Source organism: Vigna unguiculata, chromosome 10, assembly GCF_004118075.2.
Source record: "Vigna unguiculata cultivar IT97K-499-35 chromosome 10, ASM411807v1, whole genome shotgun sequence".
In the NCBI taxonomy this organism is placed as follows: domain Eukaryota; kingdom Viridiplantae; phylum Streptophyta; class Magnoliopsida; order Fabales; family Fabaceae; genus Vigna; species Vigna unguiculata.
Window position 1 is genome coordinate 37,477,738 of NC_040288.1, and position 20,439 is coordinate 37,498,176.

The 20,439-nt window shown below is 33.7% G+C and overlaps 3 protein-coding genes across 6 annotated transcripts; all 3 read right to left on the minus strand.

Annotated features, from left to right (window-relative positions):
• On the minus strand, window positions 1-14,482 carry LOC114167348 (NAC transcription factor 29-like). 3 transcript variants are annotated; one of them, XM_028052418.1, is made up of 5 exons: window positions 14,156-14,482; window positions 13,774-14,051; window positions 1,911-2,057; window positions 995-1,801; window positions 1-648 (listed from the first exon to the last, which is right to left on the minus strand). In XM_028052418.1, the coding sequence occupies exons 1-5, from the start codon at window positions 14,349-14,351 to the stop codon at window positions 382-384; spliced, it is 1,695 nt and encodes a 564-aa protein (XP_027908219.1). In that variant the 5' UTR covers window positions 14,352-14,482; the 3' UTR covers window positions 1-381. The 3 variants fall into 3 exon arrangements, with proteins under 3 accessions (XP_027908219.1, XP_027908220.1, XP_027908221.1); XM_028052419.1 differs by lacking the exons at window positions 13,774-14,051; window positions 14,156-14,482 and adding exons at window positions 2,425-2,702; window positions 2,802-3,052; XM_028052420.1 differs by lacking the exons at window positions 1-648; window positions 995-1,801; window positions 1,911-2,057 and adding exons at window positions 11,839-12,687; window positions 12,770-13,015; window positions 13,107-13,256 and having other exon boundaries at window positions 14,156-14,475.
• Window positions 7,319-9,377, minus strand: LOC114167353 (NAC domain-containing protein 83-like). The gene is made up of 5 exons (XM_028052426.1): window positions 9,127-9,377; window positions 8,794-9,029; window positions 8,289-8,654; window positions 7,907-8,143; window positions 7,319-7,771 (listed from the first exon to the last, which is right to left on the minus strand). Exons 1-4 carry the CDS (start codon window positions 9,272-9,274, stop codon window positions 7,952-7,954), a joined length of 942 nt encoding a protein of 313 aa, XP_027908227.1. The 5' UTR covers window positions 9,275-9,377; the 3' UTR covers window positions 7,319-7,771; window positions 7,907-7,951.
• Window positions 14,483-15,392: 910 nt separating the features above from the next.
• Window positions 15,393-18,672, minus strand: LOC114167351 (NAC domain-containing protein 78-like). 2 transcript variants are annotated; one of them, XM_028052423.1, is made up of 6 exons: window positions 18,349-18,672; window positions 17,975-18,243; window positions 17,158-17,271; window positions 16,722-17,069; window positions 16,229-16,522; window positions 15,393-16,064 (listed from the first exon to the last, which is right to left on the minus strand). In XM_028052423.1, the coding sequence occupies exons 1-6, from the start codon at window positions 18,518-18,520 to the stop codon at window positions 15,819-15,821; spliced, it is 1,443 nt and encodes a 480-aa protein (XP_027908224.1). In that variant the 5' UTR covers window positions 18,521-18,672; the 3' UTR covers window positions 15,393-15,818. The 2 variants fall into 2 exon arrangements, with proteins under 2 accessions (XP_027908224.1, XP_027908223.1); XM_028052422.1 differs by having other exon boundaries at window positions 17,158-17,274; window positions 18,349-18,671.
• Between the last annotated feature and the right edge of the window lie 1,767 nt (window positions 18,673-20,439).

Genomic DNA, 20,439 nt, shown 5'->3' on the forward strand with positions numbered 1-20,439 from the left:
TTATTAAATACTAAAATCACAGATAATAAATTGATTCACCAATACACTTGGTATCCTAGAGACAAAAGTTCACTACAAAAAGTACTCTCTCCAGAAACTACAAATAACCACACAAACTTCCAGTTACACAATCTACTATCTTAAATATACACGACTTCATCGTGCAGTTTCTAATACTTTCTAATAGATTTCCTATGATACATACTCTTAAATTTTAATGCATAAATATCGTTATGCAATTTCTAATAAATTGGCTATTATAGAGCAAATTATTTTTAATAACATATACTCTCCTCTACTAATCCATTCATGGTACGAAGTTCATAGTTCGCATCCTATGAAGTTGCTCGGTCTTAGATGATATTGATCTTCCCATGGCCTTTAAGTGCAAGGAAAGCTAGATATTTCACTGTAATTGATCTCCACAAGTTTATTTGTTGTAGAGTCACATGAGGATGTCTCCCATCCCCATAAGTCATCTTGAAATATACTTTCTTGTTTCTCTTCACTTGCTTCTTGGCTGGAAAATAGAAGATGTGTGTCACCATGTCCAACATCATATGATGTTTTAAACCTTTTTAATGCATGATATTCCTCTGAGTTAAGATACTCAGTATACAAAGTTGAAATATCCTCAAAACTAGTGTCCTGCAATGGTTTCAAAAGAAAATAAACAGATGAATTCATTTCTAAAAGTGCTATAACAATATAACAAATTCAAGAAAATAGTGCAGTTCTCAAGTCCTATAGTCTCTATAATAACCCATCAATCGATCATGAATCACATCAAAGCCAACTCAAACTAGGCATTTTTCTTGAGTATCTTTCAAGAATCTACTCGAGAAAATCCTTATACATTGTGAAAAATATGACAAAATTCAAATCAACATAAAGCACACTACAACTTTTAACTTACTAAACCAGCATGAAAGTTCAGAAATGAAAGGAGATACACTCATCAATGTTATTTGGACTTTGCAGAATAAATATTTACCAGTTCAGGGACGACTTCTGCATCTCTATAAGAGCTTTCGCAATATGCCCTTTTCAGTGACTTTGATTGATTGACTAAATATTCATCGGCTAATAATGAATTCGGGAGTTTAGGTAGAATTTGTGTAGTTTCTAATGGAGTTTGCGTAGTTTGAAAAGGAACTTCTATAGTTTCAAAAGGAATTTGTGTAGTTTGAGAAGGAGTCTGCATAGTTTCTAAAGGAAACTGCAAAATTTCAAAAGGAATTTGGTTGGTTTCATGAGAAATCTGCATAGTTTCACAAGAAATCTGCACAGGTTCACAAGGATTCTGCATACTTTCACAAGAAATCTGCATAGTTTCACAAGGAGTCTGTACAGGTTCACAAGGAGTATGCATACTTTCAAAAGGAGTCTGCATAGTTTCACAAGGAGTCTGCATACTTTCAAAAGAAGTCTGCATAGTTTCACAAGGAGTCTGCATACTTTCAAAAGAAGTCTGCATAGTTTCACAAGGAGTCTGCATACTTTCACAAGAACTTTGCATAGTTTCACAAGGAATCTGCAAAGTTTCATAAAGAGTCTGCATAGTTTCACAAGGAATCTGCATAATTTCATAAGGAGTGTGTATAGTTTCACAAGGAGTGTGCATAGTTTCGTAAGGAATCTGCATAATTTCAGAAGGACTCCGCCCATTGTTGTTTTCATTTCTAAAATAGGCATCGTCATCCTGCTCAATTTCAATTAGTGACGGTTCTGTAGGGGAGATGCATTTTTCTGCCTGATATGTTACCTGACAGATTGTTTCCATTCCGGTTAGAGTACCTCCCTGAAAAATAAAAAAGAAATCATATATATAATTACAAGAAGAAGTATCAATTGTCGGTATGTTGGCATGTCACAGTGTATGTATGTTCATGAAATATGCATCAGCTTACGGATGGAACTCCTTCTGCTATCGCCTGATTTTCATAGTCAGAAACCACGCTTCTACTGGATTCCCCTTCATCACATATCAGTGCAGCAGTTCCTCCTTCAGTTTTTTTCTCAGGTTTCTTTATCAAGCGGCATAACACAAAAGCATTCTGAAAAAATTGGAGTATAGTGAGCATTCATTTTGCACAATTCACAAAAGTAAAAAGCCAAAACAAATGAGGCAAACGTAATTATTGATGAATTTTGAGTGTTCTTAGATAGAAAAACTCAATTAAACACATCCAGTAAGTCACATGAGAGCTTTGTCGAGAAACTAATTATTACCAATAGTCAAGATTAAAGAACATAAGTCACATGAGATATTTTAAAATTTATAAACTTTTTTACATGTCAAACTCAGGCTTCAAATACTCATCTTGGTTCGACTAGTTTACGAACCTTCTACGCACTGTAGTTTTAGTACAGAGATTATTTGCGAGCAGAGTCATAAGTTTCTTACAAAAAAGAAATACGAACCTGGCTTTCAAGAAAGTTAAGAGCATGATATTCGTGAATAACCCAGTTGGAATTGACACCTTTGGAAGCACGACCACATTGGAAAACAAGAGTCTTCTTAGTCCCAATGACAGTGTTGGTGTCCCTGCTTCTAACATCACGGTCTTTTCCAGTGGGTTTCCAGAACCCAGACTTGGTTCTCCTGTTAAACCTTTTACTATTTGAGGACATCAATTTAACAGGACTGAAGAAACACCATTCTCGGTCTTTGAATGGTATTACTGATTTTGCTAACATCACTATTTAAAAAGATAAAAATTGAAGCAAAGATCAGAGCAAGAAAAAGGACAGTGTTGATTTGATGAAGAAGCATGAAGAGTTTGGCTTTGGATTATTACCTGGTACTTCCCAAGGTTCAACATCGCAAAGATCTATGTCAGTCATGACGCGAACACGGGGATCATCACCGAGCAATCTGTGTTTGAGGTAGAAGTCGACGAGTTCTTCATCTGTGGGGCGAAAACCCATTCCTACAATCCTCATTGGTTTTTCTGAACACTTGACTTCAGTAATTAACAAGAAAGGAACAGGGGAAGATTATGAAACAGAGTTGTGTGTAGAATGCTACTGAATGTTTTCAGTGTTTGTGTTTGTGTTACGGAACTGAATTTATATAATGCCACATTCACTATTCACTGACTCGACTCCTTAGTTAAGAAGTTGTCGTTGGAAAATACATTATAATAATATTTCAAGATTCTAGTTTGAGGCAGACTTTCAAACATCATAAAAAGTTCGTAATATAACTATATAAAATTAATTAACATATATAATTTAAGTTAGATCACGCACATAAATTTTTGAAATTTTTGTTTTTCAATTTGTGAAGTAATAACAAATGCTGCAGTGGCTGTATTGTACTAAAACCGCGTGAGAAGGAGAATCTTTTTCCTCACTGCTCACAGCACTTTCTCCGAAATGGACAAAAATTTATTTAACATATTTAATCATTCGATAGGGATATAATCCGTTATGAGTCTCTATCACAAGGAGCAGTGCCTTTCAAATAAATTAGTTAAAAGTACAAAAGTTAATTGGGTAATCTGATTTTACATGAAGTTCAGTAAAATAGGGAAAGGCAAAAAAATCTAATTTTCTTAATCCAATCCATTTTTGTTTCAATCCAATTTATTTATAATCTATTTTATTAAAAATTCAATTTATTTAAAATCCATTTAATGGATCTGGATTTCAATCTAATCAACATTTTATATATTTTATGGATCAGATATCCATCTTACAAATCAAGATTTTTAAATATGGATAATCCAAAAAATCCAATCCAAATTTTCAATTTAAATTTTTAGTTGGGTTAGACTAAAAGTTGAGATGAACTAGGGCTAAATTCAGACTTGGACGGGCCTTGCTCAACGACCTATACGAATCAGGCAGGTCCGACAACCATAAGAGGTTGGGCGGGCCTAAAGATATGAACGAACTAGGTAGGCCCAACAAACCGAACAAGTCGATCGGGCCCAACGATCCGGAAAATTCGAGTGAGCCCGATGACCCAAACAGGCCAGGCAAGCCCAATGACCCGACGAGCCAGGTGGGCCCGAAGACCCGAAGACCGGAACAGGCGAAGTGGGCTCGAAGACCCGAACGGGCCAGGCAGGTTCGAAGATCCGATCGGGCCAGGCAGGATCGAAGATCTGAAAGGGCCAAGTGGGCTCGTACACCCGAATGGGCCAGACGTGCCCGATGACCCGAATGGGTCAAGCAGGCTCGAAGAACCGAACGGGTTAGGCGGGTCTGAAGACCCGAACGGGTCAAGCGGGTCCGATGACCTGAACGAGTCAGGCTGGCTCGAAGAATCGAACAGGTAAGACGAGCCCGAAGACCCGAATGGGTTAGGCGGACCCGAACGGGCAGGTAGGCCCAATGACCAAAATAGGTCAGGCAGGCCCAAAAACTCGAACAGGTCAGGCAGGCCCAAAGATCCGAACTGGCCAAATGTGCCCGATGACCCGAACGGGATATGCGGGCTCGAAGAACTGAATAGGCCAAGCGGGCTCGAAGATAAGAACAGGCTACGCGGGACCGATGACCTGAACACGCCCGGTGGGCCCGATGACTTGAACGGGTCCGGCGAGCCCGATGACCCGGATGGACCCGACGATCCGGACGAACTTGACGACCCGGATGGGCCCGACGACCCATGACGGGCCCGACGACCTACACAGGCCTTACGACCCAAATGGGCACGACGACATGAACGGGCTAGACGACCCGGACGGGCCCGACGATCCGGACATACCTGACGACTCAGACGACGCAGACGGGCCCGACGACTCGAACGAGCCTAACGACCTACATAGGCCTTACGAACCAGATGGGCACGACGACATGAACGGGCCAGACGACCTAGATGGGCCCGATGATCCGGACGGACCTAACGACTTGGATGACCCAGACGGGCCCGACGACCCAAACGGGCGCGATGAGCCGAACGAGCTGGACGGGCTGGATGGCATGACGACACAAACGGGCCCGGAGAACCAGACAGGCCCTACGACCCGGAGGAGCTCGACATCCTGGACGGGTCGAACGACCTATTCGAGTCGTCGTACTTATCTGGATCTATTTTAAAAAATAATATATTTTTCATGTCGAAGATGAAAACCCATGAGTTGGCCTTGACTCACAGGGCTTTTGTAGGGTTTTTGGCCATGTGGGCTTCTTTGATGGGGGATGTTTTTCAGTGTGGGCTTTTTTGGCCCTCGCCCGCATGGGTCAGGGCCAAGCCTTGTGGGCTGGGCCAAATTGACACCTCTATGGGTCGGCCTGACAACTCAGACGGGTTGTGCCTGACGACCTATACGAACTGAATCATGTTGACCTTAATGACACAAGTTTTAAAAAATTCAATTTAAATTTCTTATATAAAAAATGGATTTTGGATTTTGAACTTGATCCAAATATTTGGATTGGATTTAAATCTTGATCCAAATATTTGGATCTGGATTTTAAGAAAATCCAAACTGCTTTTGCTAAAAAAATGGATTTGGGTTGAAAATCTAATCCAATTATTTGGATCTAAAATGGATGTGGATTGGATCATTAAAAATCCAATCCATGCCCACCCCTACAGAAAAGCAATACTTTGATTATTGGTTTGTTATTTGAGCCTTGGTCCCCAAGTTTCTCCCATGTCCCACCATTTCAGTGTTCTTTCAAGACTATTGGTAGTGAATTTCCATTTACGTTTTTATTTTTTATTTTTTGAGGTTTGTTGTGTTATGCTCTTCACTGCTAGTCAAGAACATGACTCCAAAGGTGGATATATTTTTCAAGATTTAGAACAGTCATGTGCTAACTTCCAATTGCAGATAGTGAACTCCAACGATTCATGTTATCACCTCAATTTTCTTTTCTCCTTTCACGCGTTAATGGATTTTCATATATTCAGCTTTTCCCCCAGCAAGTTTACTTTTTTATGCATTTTACTTTCCACGCGTAATTCTTCTTAAAAAAGGTTTGATGGAAATGAACTTTGCTATGAAGGTTCCAGAAGGAAATTGGTAAGAGTAGCATTGCTGAAGCCGGTACTATGAATTTATGAAACTGTGAGACTTGCTTCCCAAGTTTACCATTTCAAGCTCTGAACTCGTTGTCCCTTCATTCATCGAATCCTTTTAATCAATTCTCTTTGTTGACCCACCATGTCCTTAAGGTGTTTGTATAGCGTTGGTTTGTTATGCTCCCCACTACTTTTTCTCCCCTTCAAAATATTATTGATATAAAAATTAAATTTGGTCTGAAGTTTAAAGAGAAATTACTTCACTTTAAAGAGAAATTAGGACTAAATTGAGACAAAATAACAAATACAGGAATTAAGTCGAGATTTTTCAAATAAATAATTGACACGTGGCAGAATCATATTTTGATATGTGACAATTTTTTCTAATTTAAAAATTAAAAAAATTAAAAAAATCACAAGCTTACATGTCGCAAAATCCTAATTTGACAGGTGTCAGCTCTTTTTTCAAGAAAAAAAATAAAAAATCACGAACTGACACATGACACACACTTAAGGTCGTCAATAATGCCCTAACAAAAAGGATTAAATTGGAACAAATTTTTATAAAATAAGATCCAATTGAGATAACTTTAAAATTGAAAACCTAATTGAGATTTTGTAACGAAAATGGAACCTTCCGCGTGATTAAACCTTTATTATTCTTTGAAGTGTCTACCAAAAACAAAATACAAGCTCTGAGGATAACATGAGTGTTTAATGATATAAATTTGATTTCACACTTACGTTATATCTTTGTTGTGTTTACTTTTACCATGTTGTGTTAAAAAATGATGAGTTGTGCGTGTCTGTATGCTGCTAAAATTACATGTTTAAAGGAAATATTAACCTTAAAATTTAGATTTCTACATTATGGTTAAGCATTTCATGTTGCAGATCAAAATCTTCTACCCTTGACAAAAAAAAAGAAAAATATGAGCCAGGAATGGTTAATTTGGGTGACAGCAACAAAACGTTTTCAGTACAGGCCACCACATAGGCTTAGTAAGATGTGTTTCAACGACTAGACATTGCTTTTAAGAACCACCAATTAGATTAGCTACGAATAAGAAAGTTCATCTCAGTTCAAAATTAATAAAACAAAACAAAATTTGTTTAGCCTTAAGGTTTTTGTTATCACAGGTTTAAATAGTAAACTCCTAAATTTTATTTCAAAATATTACGATGTCACCGAAATAGTCCCTCAAATATTGAAAGTGTAATCACGTTTGTCTTTATGGAGAACTAGACTGGAGCAACAAAAGGACAAACTTGATAAAGATTATATATTTTTTAAATACTAATTTGGTGATACAGAATCTTCGAAACACTATAGTAAAAAGATATTAATATTGCAATTACAAAATGAATAAACTAAAGGAAACAAATGTGCACACATATTTCATTAGATTAAGAAAGATGCCGTGAGCATCCATCAATGCAAACTACATGTCTTACATATCTATCTTACAATCATGAAATTCTTATAACAGAGTTTTCCACGTAGTCACACTACGGGAAAAGGAACTATAGTAGCACTCACCATGTACTACTACTACATGTACTTAAGTTGTAACATGAGATAATACTTCCCAACTAACATGATCAAACACACATAAAAACCCTTAAAACTACGTTGACAAGACATAACAATTGTGGAAATAGGCTTTGGCTTCACGAAGTTGTCTCCATATAGATGAAAGAACCTTTTCTATTGTTATCACAAGATTGATGGCTTCTGGCTCTTGAACTATTTTTCTTCTGATTCACAATGAGAAAATCCTTCCCAGCCTACAGAATACATCACATGCAGCATAGTATATTAATAGTATGTTAAAGTGAAAATCAGTTCAAGTGAAGCTTCTGTGCCTCATTCGTCAAGAAAGTAATCTTCATTTTTCTAATGAAGCTGCTTGATTTTCTCACCTCTACATGGAATACTGCATTGTTTGAAACCTTCCTCTGTGATGATCAGAAGAAAGAAAACTTGCTCTTCTTTTTCTTCTTTTTCTCTTGTTTTTTTTCATGGATAGGAGATGACATACATACACCTTCATGGACATCAACGTTTGATAATTCGGAATCAAACTCTTTTGATGAATGGTATTCGTCTGAGTTGGGATATTTACTACACACTGTGGAAATATTCATAGTATTATCACCCTGCAATGATTTCACAAGAAAATAGACAGATGAATTCAAAGTGTTCAAATCAAAGAAATCAAATCTAAAGTAATAGGACAGTTCAGAAACAGATGGAGATGCTCACTGTATTATGATTGGAAAAATTTGGACAATATATGTTTACCTGTTGAGAGACGGCCTCAACATCTGTATCATATACCTTTCTCAATGACTCCGATTGGGTGAAAGTATTGAAGTAGGTATTTGTACTTTCTTCATTGTTAACATAATTGTCCTCAACAAAAAAAGAATTCACGAATTCCTCTTCCTGGGTATTTTCATATGAATTGTGCTCAATGTTAGATTCATTTCTAAAATGGGCATCGTCAAATGAGGGGTTTGGAAAAGACGCTTGGTCTTGCTGAAAGGTGGTTCCTATGGAGGGATTGTGATAGCCAGAAACCATGATTCTACTGCTCTCCCCTTCATCACCCCCACCTTCAGTTGTTCCCCCAGGTTTCTTCATCAGACGACACAAAACAAAAGTCCTCTGCAAAATGCTCAAACTTGTTATAAATGCTAAAACCTAAAATATCCATCGATATATGTCAAAGGGTATAGAAGAGTGAAGAAAAATGAAGAAGGATAATTTGCAATGAGTGTTAAAATTCTCCAAAACGCGAACTAACCTGGCTTTCGTGAAAGGTGACAGCATGGTATTCGTGAATAACCCAGTTGGATTTCTGACCACGTGAAACGCGACCTTTGAAGTAAACAAGAGTCTTCTTTGTGGCAATGAGAGTGTTGGAGTCGGAGCTTCTAATCTCACGATCTTTTCCGGTGGGTTTCCAGAAGCCACACTTGGTTGTCCTGTTAATCCTTTTACTGTTTGAATACTTGAAATCAACGGGACTAAAGACTAACACTGTTTTAAACAACAAAAAAGAAAAGATAAGAGGAAGATAAAAAAGAAAGGATGGTTGCATGAAGATGCATGGAGTGTTAAACGTTTAGATTATTACTTGGCACGTCCCAAGGTTCCACTTGACAAAGGTCAATGTCGGGGATGACGTGGACTTGAGGATCATCACCGAGCAACCTATGTCTGAGGTAATAGTCCACAAGTTCTTCTTCTGTGGGACGGAAACCGAATCCTACAACATCATCCATTGGTTTTGGTGAACACTTAACTTTGTAGTTTGCAATTGCAACAAAGAAAGAAAGATGGGAAGGTGGTGAAGCAGTTACTAACAAAGGAAAATGGAAAGCTCAGTGTTTTTGTGTTGTGTGTTGTGATGTGCTTGGGAAACGAATTTATAATGCAAAAAAGTCGTTGACTGACTTTACTCCTTAGCTGACAAGCTATCGTTGGAAAATACAAAAAAAGAAACAAAAAGCAAAGGAAACCATGTTGTGCTGTTATATGAAGGATATTTGTTATCTTATTATCATCGGTACGTAGCAAATGAAAACCGAACATTCTAGAGGTTATATAATATTCAACAATATCCTAAAATGTTATATTCGGGTTTCATAATAACATCAAATTTTTTTACCTCACTGTAATACTTGACTTGTTTTAAGAACCATTTGTTTTTGTCTACTCCATGTCCACATTAATATATATATATATATATATATATATATATATATATATATATATGATTTTTCTTTTATTTTTATTTTTCGTTACATCATTTATATGGTAAATGAAGAAGTTAAGAACAAGAAACTTCTACCGCACACAACTCGCATGTAACTTTCTAATAAATCTACTATTTAAAAAAATTAAATACGCATGCAATACCCTTTGTGGTTGATATGAGATTAAATTTGGGCACGAAATTTCCATTAAACAATTTTGTAAGGGAAAGTAAAAAAAATCGACGTTAAAATTAACTTATAATAAGATAAAAAAATTTAATATATAAACTAATTTAAAGAGTAGAGTTTAGAAGTTGTAAGTGATGTTCTCAGCATTGCTGAACTCAAGAGTTTGATGTCAGCTACACAAGTATTCTTCTTCTTCTCCTTTACCTTTTGTCCCTTCTTGGAAATGGGGTAAGGTTTCAGAATCCGCGTAGATTTTCATTTTCCATTGTGCATGAGAAAATAAGAATATAAATAAAAACATAACTTTCATATCTTTTATTTTTGTCCCATTTAAATATATCAAATTCTGATTTTTTTTTCTTTTAAAAATAGTTATGTTTAACATTAACTTTAGCTATTATTATCATCATAAGTTTAATATTGAAGATAAAACTAGCAATTGCCCATAGTGCTTGCTTGACACTCTTGCCTTCTTAAAATAAAAAGAAAATATAGATGACAAATTCTATTGGTCTACACGCTCTTGCTTTACGACTAAGGTAGGACCAATTTTAATAATTTTATTAGATATAATCCCTTAAGAATTTTATTGTAACAAAAAATATATATATATATATATAAATTAAATTAAAATATAAAAAAATATATAATTAAAATAATAATATAATTAATAGTCAAAATTATTATTTTATTGTTTTGAGTTTCGTTAAAAACTCTATCATTACAATCACAGAAAAAATGCAAAGAGCGGAGAAAAACATTACACTGTCCTTTTTAAAAATATTAGTTGTTAAGATATTTGCTTTGATGCTAAAAGGATTTAATTTTTCTCTAAAAATTTCAGATTTTCGTCTTTTAACTTTTATTACTATATATCATCTTTACATCTCCTTCTTACATTTTGAGTAAATGTATATAAGAAAACAGTTGCAAAGCAAAACTATAAGATATTATGTAAGAAAAGACAATTATAAAAAAAAATTACGAATATATAAAATAGGTGCAAGTAACATATATCATGCATATGTGACATATGTATATTCACTTTTTTCTTATTACTATAATAAAATAATTATTATATATATATATAATATGAATAATTTATTAAATTTTATTGCAAATAATTTTATACTTTTTTCTTATTATTATAATAAAATAAATAATGTTATTGTATTAAATGTGTGTATATATATAATGAATAATTTATAAAATTTTATTATAAATAGTTTTTTGTTGAAAGTATTTCTTTACTGTAAGTAATTAATTAAAGTTTAAAAATAATTAATTTTTTTAAAAAATAAAATATCAATAAAAGTAAAATTATAATGAAATATGTACACCAAAAATTATTATGAGATGATTACAGAAATTAATTTTTTGTTAATTATGTTAAAAATTCAAATTTGATATTGTTTACTTGACACGTCCATAATTTAGAACTGGTAAGAAACTTCATATAGAATAACATAAAGGTATTACTGAAAAACTGTTTTTCATATCACCATTAAATAAAGAAAGAATAATATTTTGTTATTGCATCACTGTGAAACTTGCTCTACAAGGTTTTTGGCTTCCCCTACCATCTGAATCCATTGTCCTTTTCCATTTACTTGTGACAAAAATATAAAATCTTTGGAATCAATTTTTCCTTGTGGTTGCCCCCACCAATCTAAGTCATTCTATTGGTGCACTTAATGGTTTGATTTGTTATCTTTACTCATTCTTCTGTCAAATAATACACAGTTCTGTTAAAATATGATTGTTTCTTAAAGCCATCATAAGATCATAGTTTCTGTTATGTCCTTAGGCTCATTTATGAATGCTAGTTTGTTATGCTTTACCCTTCTCAGTCATCTCAGAGTGCATAAATTTAAAGGTTCTTGTGATAACTGCAGTTTTCATAAATTTAAAGTTCTTTCCTTCTCAATCTAGAAAAACTAACAAACTACATAATTCAACTCTGAAATTGCACACAATACATGGATACACCAATACACTTTCCTCTGTCAAGGACAACAGTCTAACAGAGTATTCTTTCTCCATAAAGTGCAAATAAACTATACACATTTCTTAATTACATATCACAAATATACTCCTCATACATACCAGCAGTTATCCTGCAGAGTTTAACAAACTTAGAATGTATAACTGTTAATTGTTTCCAATTATACTCTTAATAGACAATATATCTTATACGAAATTGATTTCCTACTAGAGGACACAACATATTAACTACTACCAATACATTGGTAAAAATAATTTAAAAGAAAATTATTTTTAACAACTAAATTATGACAACTTAATCTTATAACTTAATGTGATATCTTTTAAATAATTTTCCATTTTTTCATTTTTTTTTATTTCTCTATATTCCAAAACTACTTAAAATATAACACCTCAACTTATAAAAAAAAAATTATCAAAATATCATTGTTCTAACTTAAATCATAGATTGTATCATATTTGATCATATTTATTCTTTAATGATATTATTTTTCCTTTCTTCATGAAATGGACCGAGAACTAGAAACTTCAGTGCAATTAATCTCCAAAACTCCATTTGGAGTTGAATCACAAGAGGATGATTCCATTCCCCAAAATCCATCTCCAATCATACTTTCTTTTGTTTCTTGATTTGTTGATGCATCATCAGCAACATCTTTTGATAATTTCAACCTTTTTGATGAATGGTATTCGTCATAATTGAAATATTTATTGTGAACAGATGAACTATCCACGATATTTGTGTCCTGTAACCATTCCAATTGGAAACATCAGACTAATTCAACTTTTGAAGTGCTTAAGAGAAATATAAGTAATATCAAGATTTACCTTTTGAGAAGAATTATCAACAAAAGTACAACTACTTTCTTCATCATTATCTAAGTTTTCTTCGGCTATAATTCGATTCAGGTACTCATCTTGCATAAAGCTCTTTTCATTTCCAAAACAGGCATTGTTTAGTGGGTAATTTGGAAAAGATGCTTCTTCTGGTGGAGACGATTGTATTTGGGAGACGTATGTCACTGGCTGAGGGTTAGCCTGAAAGATTGTTTCCACTACTGGCAAAGTACCTCCCTGAAAAAATTTATGTAAGAAACAACTACAGTTCTCAGCATGTTTCACAAGACAGAGTGTAAATATGTCTATCACGGATGATTCAGCTTACATATGGAATTCCTTCTTCTGTTGCCTGATTTTCATAGTCAGAAACCTTGATTATGCTGGGCTCCTCTTCACCACAGATTATTGGATCGATTCCCCCTTCAGTTGTTTTCCCAGATTTTCTTCTCATCAAGCGGCATAAAACAAAACACCTCTGCAAAATTTTGAGCACAATCAGCAATTATTTCATAGAGTTCATACAAACAAAAGTCAACAAAAATCAGGCTATGGTGTATACAGAAGAAATTGACAGTCCTTGATGAAAACCGGTGATGAATTTTGAAGATAAAAGATTTAAGAGAGCTCATACAGATGCAGGTGCCCACTGGAATAAACAAAAAATATCTTGTTTTGATATGCTTCCAAATAAAACTCACTTAACTAAGCTAAGAAGGCGTACAGAAAGGTCATAAGTCAATTTTACAAGCAAAATAAAGCTCTCACATGTCCTCTTTGTCACTAAGAAATACCAAGTAACGAAAATTAGGCATGAATAGATTGAAACAAAAAACATGGGATTGAAGCAAAGAATCCAACAACAACAACAACGATAAAAGCCAGAACAATAACCTAAGCCTAAAAATTATACAATAAAGAGACATAACAATCTAGTAGAAAGATGATTTCCAATGAGTGTTAAAAGCTCTAGCAAAATGAAAAATAAAACAAACCTCGCTTTCATCAAAGGTAACAGCGTGATATTCGTGAATAACCCAGTAGGACTTGACACCACAGGAAACACTTCCTTTGTAGTAAACAAGATTCTTCTTTGTGGCAATCAGAGTGTTGGTGTTCCAGCTCCTAATATCACGGTCTTTTCCAGTGGCTTTCCAGAACCCTTTCTCGGTTTTCCTGTTAACCCTTTTACTGTTTGAATACTTGAAATCAACCGGACTGAAGAAAAACCAGTCTGGGTCACCAAATCGAATCCGTGATTTTGCAAGTATCCCTGTTCGAAACAACAAAAGGATCACTCACACAACAGTGACATAAAGAGAAGAAGAATATAAATGACAAAAGGGATGTTCGGTAATTCGATTTTTTCTAGATTACCTGGTACATCCGAAGGTTCCACATGGCAGAGGTCAATGACAGGGATAACGTCGACACGGGAATCATCAGCCAGCAACTTGTGTTTGAGGTAGAAATCGACGAGTTCTTGTTCTGTAGGACGGAAACCGACACCAACAATTTTACCCATTGATTTTGGTGAACACTGAACTCTGTGTTTGTAGTTTGAATGAAACATCGAAAGAAAGAAAATAAGAATGGAAGAGGAGATCGTTCACAGAGATAAAGGAGAATTTATGTTTTGTTGTGACTTTGGTCTCTCCTCGTTTTTATATTGCAGAGACATCGACTCCTTTGCTAACAAGTTATCATAGAAAAATACAAAAAAAAAAAAAAAAAACAGGGAAAACAAATGTATAGATCTCTTACACTTATTACACTACCATTCTATGTCTAATAAAAATTATTACAAAATACTTAATCTATATTAAAGTTAAAAAAATTATTTCAAAATTAATATGAAGGATAAACATCCTTAATCACTCATTCAATTTTCTTTTAAATCAATTGGATAAACTTAATTCGGTAAAATATAAATATATACATTTAAATGCGTCACCGTCATTTGGGACTAATAACTTTTTTATGCAATTTATAACTAATAATTAAGTACAACAAAATTGTGTGAACCTATAAATTAAGTACTCTGATTGGAAATTTCAACAAACAAGAAATGAACCTATAAATTTATTGATTTAATGACATTCAATCAAATTTTCTTTCCATTATTTAATGACAATATAATCATGTGCTTCTAATACGGTCGTAAAGTTTATTATAACTAGGTTAAATTACTCTTTTTATATTTTTATTTATCAAGTATTATCATTTTGATCCTCAAATTTTTTGTTGTTTCAATTTGATCCTTATTTATTTAAAAATGATTCCATTTAGTCTTTACTGTTAATTTGACCAGACAATATTAAAGTCAATGTCACGTCTCAATTTCTGATTTTTTTATTTTTTTATTTTTTAACATGTCAAAATAACTCAATTTGATTTTTATATTTGTTTTTAATTCAGTTTTAAATTTTACAAAAATAAAGTAATATTATCTCTCCTTAAACACACGCTTGTTATATACAAATGCCGCGTCATAAGAATCTTCTTCCCCACACAACACGGGTCTTCCATGAAATTGAAAGGAATTTATTTAACATGCTTTCTCATGAATACATATGTATATAATCTGTTATGAGTATCCATCACACTAACACTGTTTCCTTTCAAATCAATCTCTTTATTTGTGTGATTGTAGATGAAATATAGATTCAGTGTTTTAGTCTCCTTGATCCCCAAGTTTCTTCCTTGGCCCACCATTTCAATGAACAAAAATAAAACAGTTTCTATGCATTTTTTTTCTTTCTTTTAGTAGTTTGTTATGCTCCCCACCACTGAGCACAAACATCATTGCAAAGTTTGATACACTTTCCAAGGTTTTGAACAGGATCATGCTAACTTCCAACTACTAACTTAACTATTTAATGTTAGCTACTCAATTGTTCTTCTATCCTTGACCTTTTGAGGGGCGTGTGAATGGGTGCAGAATCTCACAATCTGTGTAAATGGCTTTCTATTTTTAGTTCATGAAGAAGATAAGAAAGAAAATAAGTTCAGACAAGACTACTAACTGTACTTCTATGTTCTAACATAATAATACATCACAACTAATGACTATTAACAACACAATCCCTATGACAACATTGACAAGATATACAGAACGTGGAAATAGGTTTTGGTTTGATGAAGTCGTTTCCATGTGAAAGAAAGAACCTTTGCTATTGACATCAGAGGATTGATGGCTTCTGATTTTGAGGATCTCTCTTGAACTAGAATTTTGAGCCTTTTTCTCATCTTTCTCTGATTTCACAGTCACCAATTCCCTCCTAGTCTGCAGAATACATCACATGCAGCACATTATCAAGAAGGACTATGATATTTTGACAATTTTTTTTGACGAAGTATGTTAAAATGGAAATCAATTCAAATGAAGCATCTTCCAACTTGGATAAGAAACAGATTTTAATTTTCCCAACACCTGCTTGATTTTCTCACCTCAACATGGGATACTGCATTGTTTGAAACCTTCTTTTGTGTTTGTGGTCTTCCTGCAACAGTTTTTTGTAATATGAAGTTGTCTGGTCTTGGATTACACCGATTTTCCAATCTTGTTCGAGTGGAGGAAGAACTAGAAATTTCAATAGGTTCATCTGCAGTTGAGTCACAAGAGGATGTCTCCACTGCCCAGAAATCATCTTGAATGATACTCTCCTTTTTTTCTTTGTGTGCTTCATGATTAGAATCTATACTACTCATGCCAGAGTATTCACCAGAACAAATGTTGGCATGCTGTAATAATTTTAGAACATAAACATATGAAGTCAATTCTTGAAGTGCTCCTATAAAGAAAAAGTCACAAAAACCAAGAAAAGTGTACTTCTGGTGTATTAGAGTATAAAGTCTAAGCAATGTGCCAAGCATTATGCATTAGCCATGAAGCATAACAGAACTTCAATATCATTTAGACTTTTGGGCAATTTATCTTTACCAGATTAGAGACAAGTTCAGCATCTGTGCCAGTGCTTGCATTGTATACCCTTCTCAATGACTTTGGTTGGGTGGAAGAATTGACAAAACAGTGTCTTCTTTCTTCATTGATCACAAGCTCTTCATCATCGACCCATATTGAATTTACGAAGTCATCTTCATCATCAGTATCTCGAAATGGAATTTGCGCCGCATTGGAGCTTTCATTTCCAAAACAAGCATCGAGCAATGAGGGGTTTCGGAAAATTTCTTCCAGTTCAATACCAACTGCAGATTGTTCTACTGGGGGGAAGAAAATATCATCCGAAGAGATTGGATCCACAATCACTCTAGGTGAAACATTTACTACCTGGAAAAAATAAACAAAACCAGTATTAGTTCTCAGCCTGTTTCACATGCAGAGTGTAAATGTGTCCATCGAGAATGCTTCATCTTACAGATGGAATTTCTTCAGCTGGTACCGGATTTCCATAGTCAGGAAGGTTTGGTGCCTCAATTCCCCCTTCATTTTTTTTCTCAAATTTCTTCATCAAGCGGCATAAAACGAAAGTCTTCTGCAAAACTTGGAGCATAATCAGCAATTATTTTACACAAATCACACATATATCATGCTAAACTTCAAAATCAGAAACTTATTTCCTGAACAGCAATATCCACAGCAAAATCTAAAATAAAAGGCTTCGTAGAGAATCTGGCATAACAAAATTCATTTCTCAGATAGGGTTTTATGGCAAAATTTGACATTTAACAGTCCAAAATGAAAACTAATGATGAATTTTGAGCATGTTTACATTAAATATTTAGTTAAACACTGATCTGATAAATCTGATGAGAGCTTATCCCATAAGCTTTATCTGGGATCTCATAAAAAGATCTTATTTCGATAAACTTCCACATAAAGCTCACTGAAAGAAACTCTCCCAATTGCCCCCTTCGTCGTCATCAACCAAGGCCAAATGGAGAAAATTAGGTCATGACTAGAGACCGACAAAGCAAAAAACGTGGAATTCAAACGAAGGATCCAATAACCTTCAGAACAACCAATACGATGGGAATCGATATCAAAGGCTAAAGTACATAGTGTTGTGTCACAACAAAAAATATCCAAACAATTCTCAACAACAGCAAATCCTTATCCTACCAGGTGAATTTGGCAACATTAACCAACCACACCATGCAATTTAGCAAAAAGAAATAAGTTTCAGAGATACAATTTCCAAACATTGCTAAAATTTCTTGGAAAAGCAAACCAACCTGGCTTTCATGGGAGGTAAGAGCATGATATTCATGAATAACCCAGTTGGTTTTGGCACCACGAGGAACACGGCCTTCGTGAAAAACAAGAGTCTTCTTTGTCCCAATGACATTGTTAGTGCCACCAATCCTAATTTTACGGTCATTTCCAGTGGCTTTCCAGAAACCATGTTCGGTGGTCCTATTGACCCTTTTACTATTGGAGTACTTGTAATCCACAGAACTGAAGAAAAACCATTCTGGGTCATCGGATTTTATCACTGATTTTGCTGGCATAAGAAATTGAAACAAGAAAAGAATCAAACAACAGTGTAATGGGTTTCATAACATCATGATGAAAGGTGTTAATGTCTAGTGTTTAGTGTTTGCAATACCTGGCACGTCCCAAGGTTCCACTCTGCAAAGGTCGATCTCTGGAATGACCTGAACAGAGAAATCATCACCGAGCAACTTGTGTTTGAGGTAATAGTTGACAAGTTCCTCATCTGTGGGACGGAACCTGAATCCCACAGGCACGTGATCAAGTATGGAAACTATGTTCTCCATTGTTTTGGTTCAACAAACAGTGACTGTTGTTGTTGCTGTTTGCAATTGAGAGAGAAAAGAAAAATTGGAAGAAAAGGTGTGTAGAAGGAGAGTGAGGTTGGTTTGTTTGTGTTTTCAACCAATCTGCATTTGTAATAGAAAGACATTGACTGACTTTGAAGTTGCTCGATGACTCTTTTCCTTTTGGCTTAGCTAATAAGTTATCATTGGAAAATACAAAAAAAACAAAAACTAAAACTAAAACACCCCAAGTTGTCGTATCATACATGTTACTCTTTCTTCTTCTTTTTTTCATTCGTGATAGAATTATCAGAATAATGTTTAAGCATGTAATAAATATTTCATATATTGTGTAAATTAGATGTGGTAAATTGCCTTTATTTGCTCCGACATGTTTTCAAGGAACTGGTCAACCCATTAAAAGTAAGATTTATTTTTCCAGTAAAAGATTAAATTTGTTATTAATATATAGCATTATTAATATATTACTTATTCATCTGTTATTTAAGTAACTTCAGAAAGAATTATACGTCTTGCAAAATTCAATTCGGACATCATGAGATTCGATCTAGCGTGTGTTCAGAATAAAATAAAAAATCTACGAAATTGGTTTTCATCGGAAAGGAAAAGATAAAGTCGAGATTCTGTACTTGTGAGGAATAACATAGGATTTTTTTTCTGTCAAAATATGATTAGGGGATTTATGAAGTGACATTATTGGTAAAAATTTATATTTTGTGAGTTATAGTAAAATGATTAAAAAAAGGAATTAAGTATTTTTTTATCTCGTAACTCTAACACATAATTGAAATTTGTCTTACATTGAAATTTGTGTGTTTATATATGAAATTTGACATATTATAGTATTTGAATTTAAAAGATAAATGGATATATAGTTATTTGATTTAATTACATTAAAAAAAATTTAATATGTGAAATGTGTTTTTTAACTAACAAAAAATATATTAAATGGTATAGACAATTTAATTATTAATATTTAATTATTAATATGAAACACATTTAATATGTTAAAATTATTTAACATAATTAAGTTTAAAAGATTATATTTTTTAAATTAAACAAAAAAATATATAAAAATTTTGATTGAAAATAAATTTCAATTTTACGTCCTGAAATTAAAAATATATGTAATCTCTTAAATTAAAATATACGTTAATATGACAATAAATAATTGATGGATTTTAAAATATTAACGTAACGGAGATATCAAAATTCATATTCATATCTAACGTTACTTTATTTGGAAGTTGGAAGTAATAAAAATATGATGCCATGTTCCATAGGCGATAGAAAAATATATGTGAATAAGTAAAGAAAAATTATCCATCAGTGTAAATAACTTTTGGCATTGATAAGTTTGCTTTTTCTTTGTTTTGTTTCTTTTATTTATTATTTGAGTACTGTTTGGTCGTATTAACTTTTCCATGCATGGCTGTATTCGAAACTTGACTTGCTTTTTGACCTAATTTTTTGTTTTGAAGCCATGAAAGATGCCTTTTTGCTTCTAACATTCTTCCAGGTAGAATCATACGTTTTCGCAGTAGCTACATAATAATAAAGTCTCTCCATTAATAACGTATTAATAAATAAATAAATAAAAACAAACATGGCATTAACCGCGTAAGAATAAAAATCTTCTTTCTCATTCTATTCTATATATAAGTCTCTATCCTCATTAAATGATTCATTAATTTATGATTATGCAAATGTATATTTGAGTTCAAAATCTATTGTCGAGTTAAAAACCCTAAAAAATCCAGCACTTGAGACAGTGAGTATAAAGTCTCTAAACTCACAATGTTAAGTTATTGTTCTAAAAATATTCTTGTTTTGGAACTTTAGCATCGCTCTTAATAGATATAATTGAAGCTAATTTGGAAAAAAAAATCACATCTAAT

What these genes read in the sequence shown, in the direction of transcription:
- LOC114167348 (XM_028052418.1), bottom strand. Translation starts at nt 14,351, where the DNA reads ATGTTTCATTCAAACTACAAACACAGAGTTCAGTGTTCACCAAAATCA. An exon ending in TTACCTTTGATGAAAGCGAG is followed by an intron (nt 2,058 to 13,773) that starts GTTTGTTTTATT and finishes CAATTTTTTCAG; the next exon opens with AATGCTTTTGTGTTATGCCG. An exon ending in TAGCAGAAGGAGTTCCATCC is followed by an intron (nt 1,802 to 1,910) that starts GTAAGCTGATGC and finishes TTTATTTTTCAG; the next exon opens with GGAGGTACTCTAACCGGAAT.
- LOC114167351 (XM_028052422.1), bottom strand. Translation starts at nt 18,520, where the DNA reads ATGGAGAACATAGTTTCCATACTTGATCACGTGCCTGTGGGATTCAGG. An exon ending in GGAACCTTGGGACGTGCCAG is followed by an intron (nt 18,244 to 18,348) that starts GTATTGCAAACA and finishes TTCTTATGCCAG; the next exon opens with CAAAATCAGTGATAAAATCC. An exon ending in CAGCTGAAGAAATTCCATCT is followed by an intron (nt 17,070 to 17,157) that starts GTAAGATGAAGC and finishes TATTTTTTCCAG; the next exon opens with GTAGTAAATGTTTCACCTAG.
- LOC114167353 (XM_028052426.1), bottom strand. Translation starts at nt 9,274, where the DNA reads ATGGATGATGTTGTAGGATTCGGTTTCCGTCCCACAGAAGAAGAACTT. An exon ending in GGAACCTTGGGACGTGCCAA is followed by an intron (nt 9,030 to 9,126) that starts GTAATAATCTAA and finishes TGTTTAAAACAG; the next exon opens with TGTTAGTCTTTAGTCCCGTT. An exon ending in TCACCTTTCACGAAAGCCAG is followed by an intron (nt 8,655 to 8,793) that starts GTTAGTTCGCGT and finishes AGCATTTTGCAG; the next exon opens with AGGACTTTTGTTTTGTGTCG.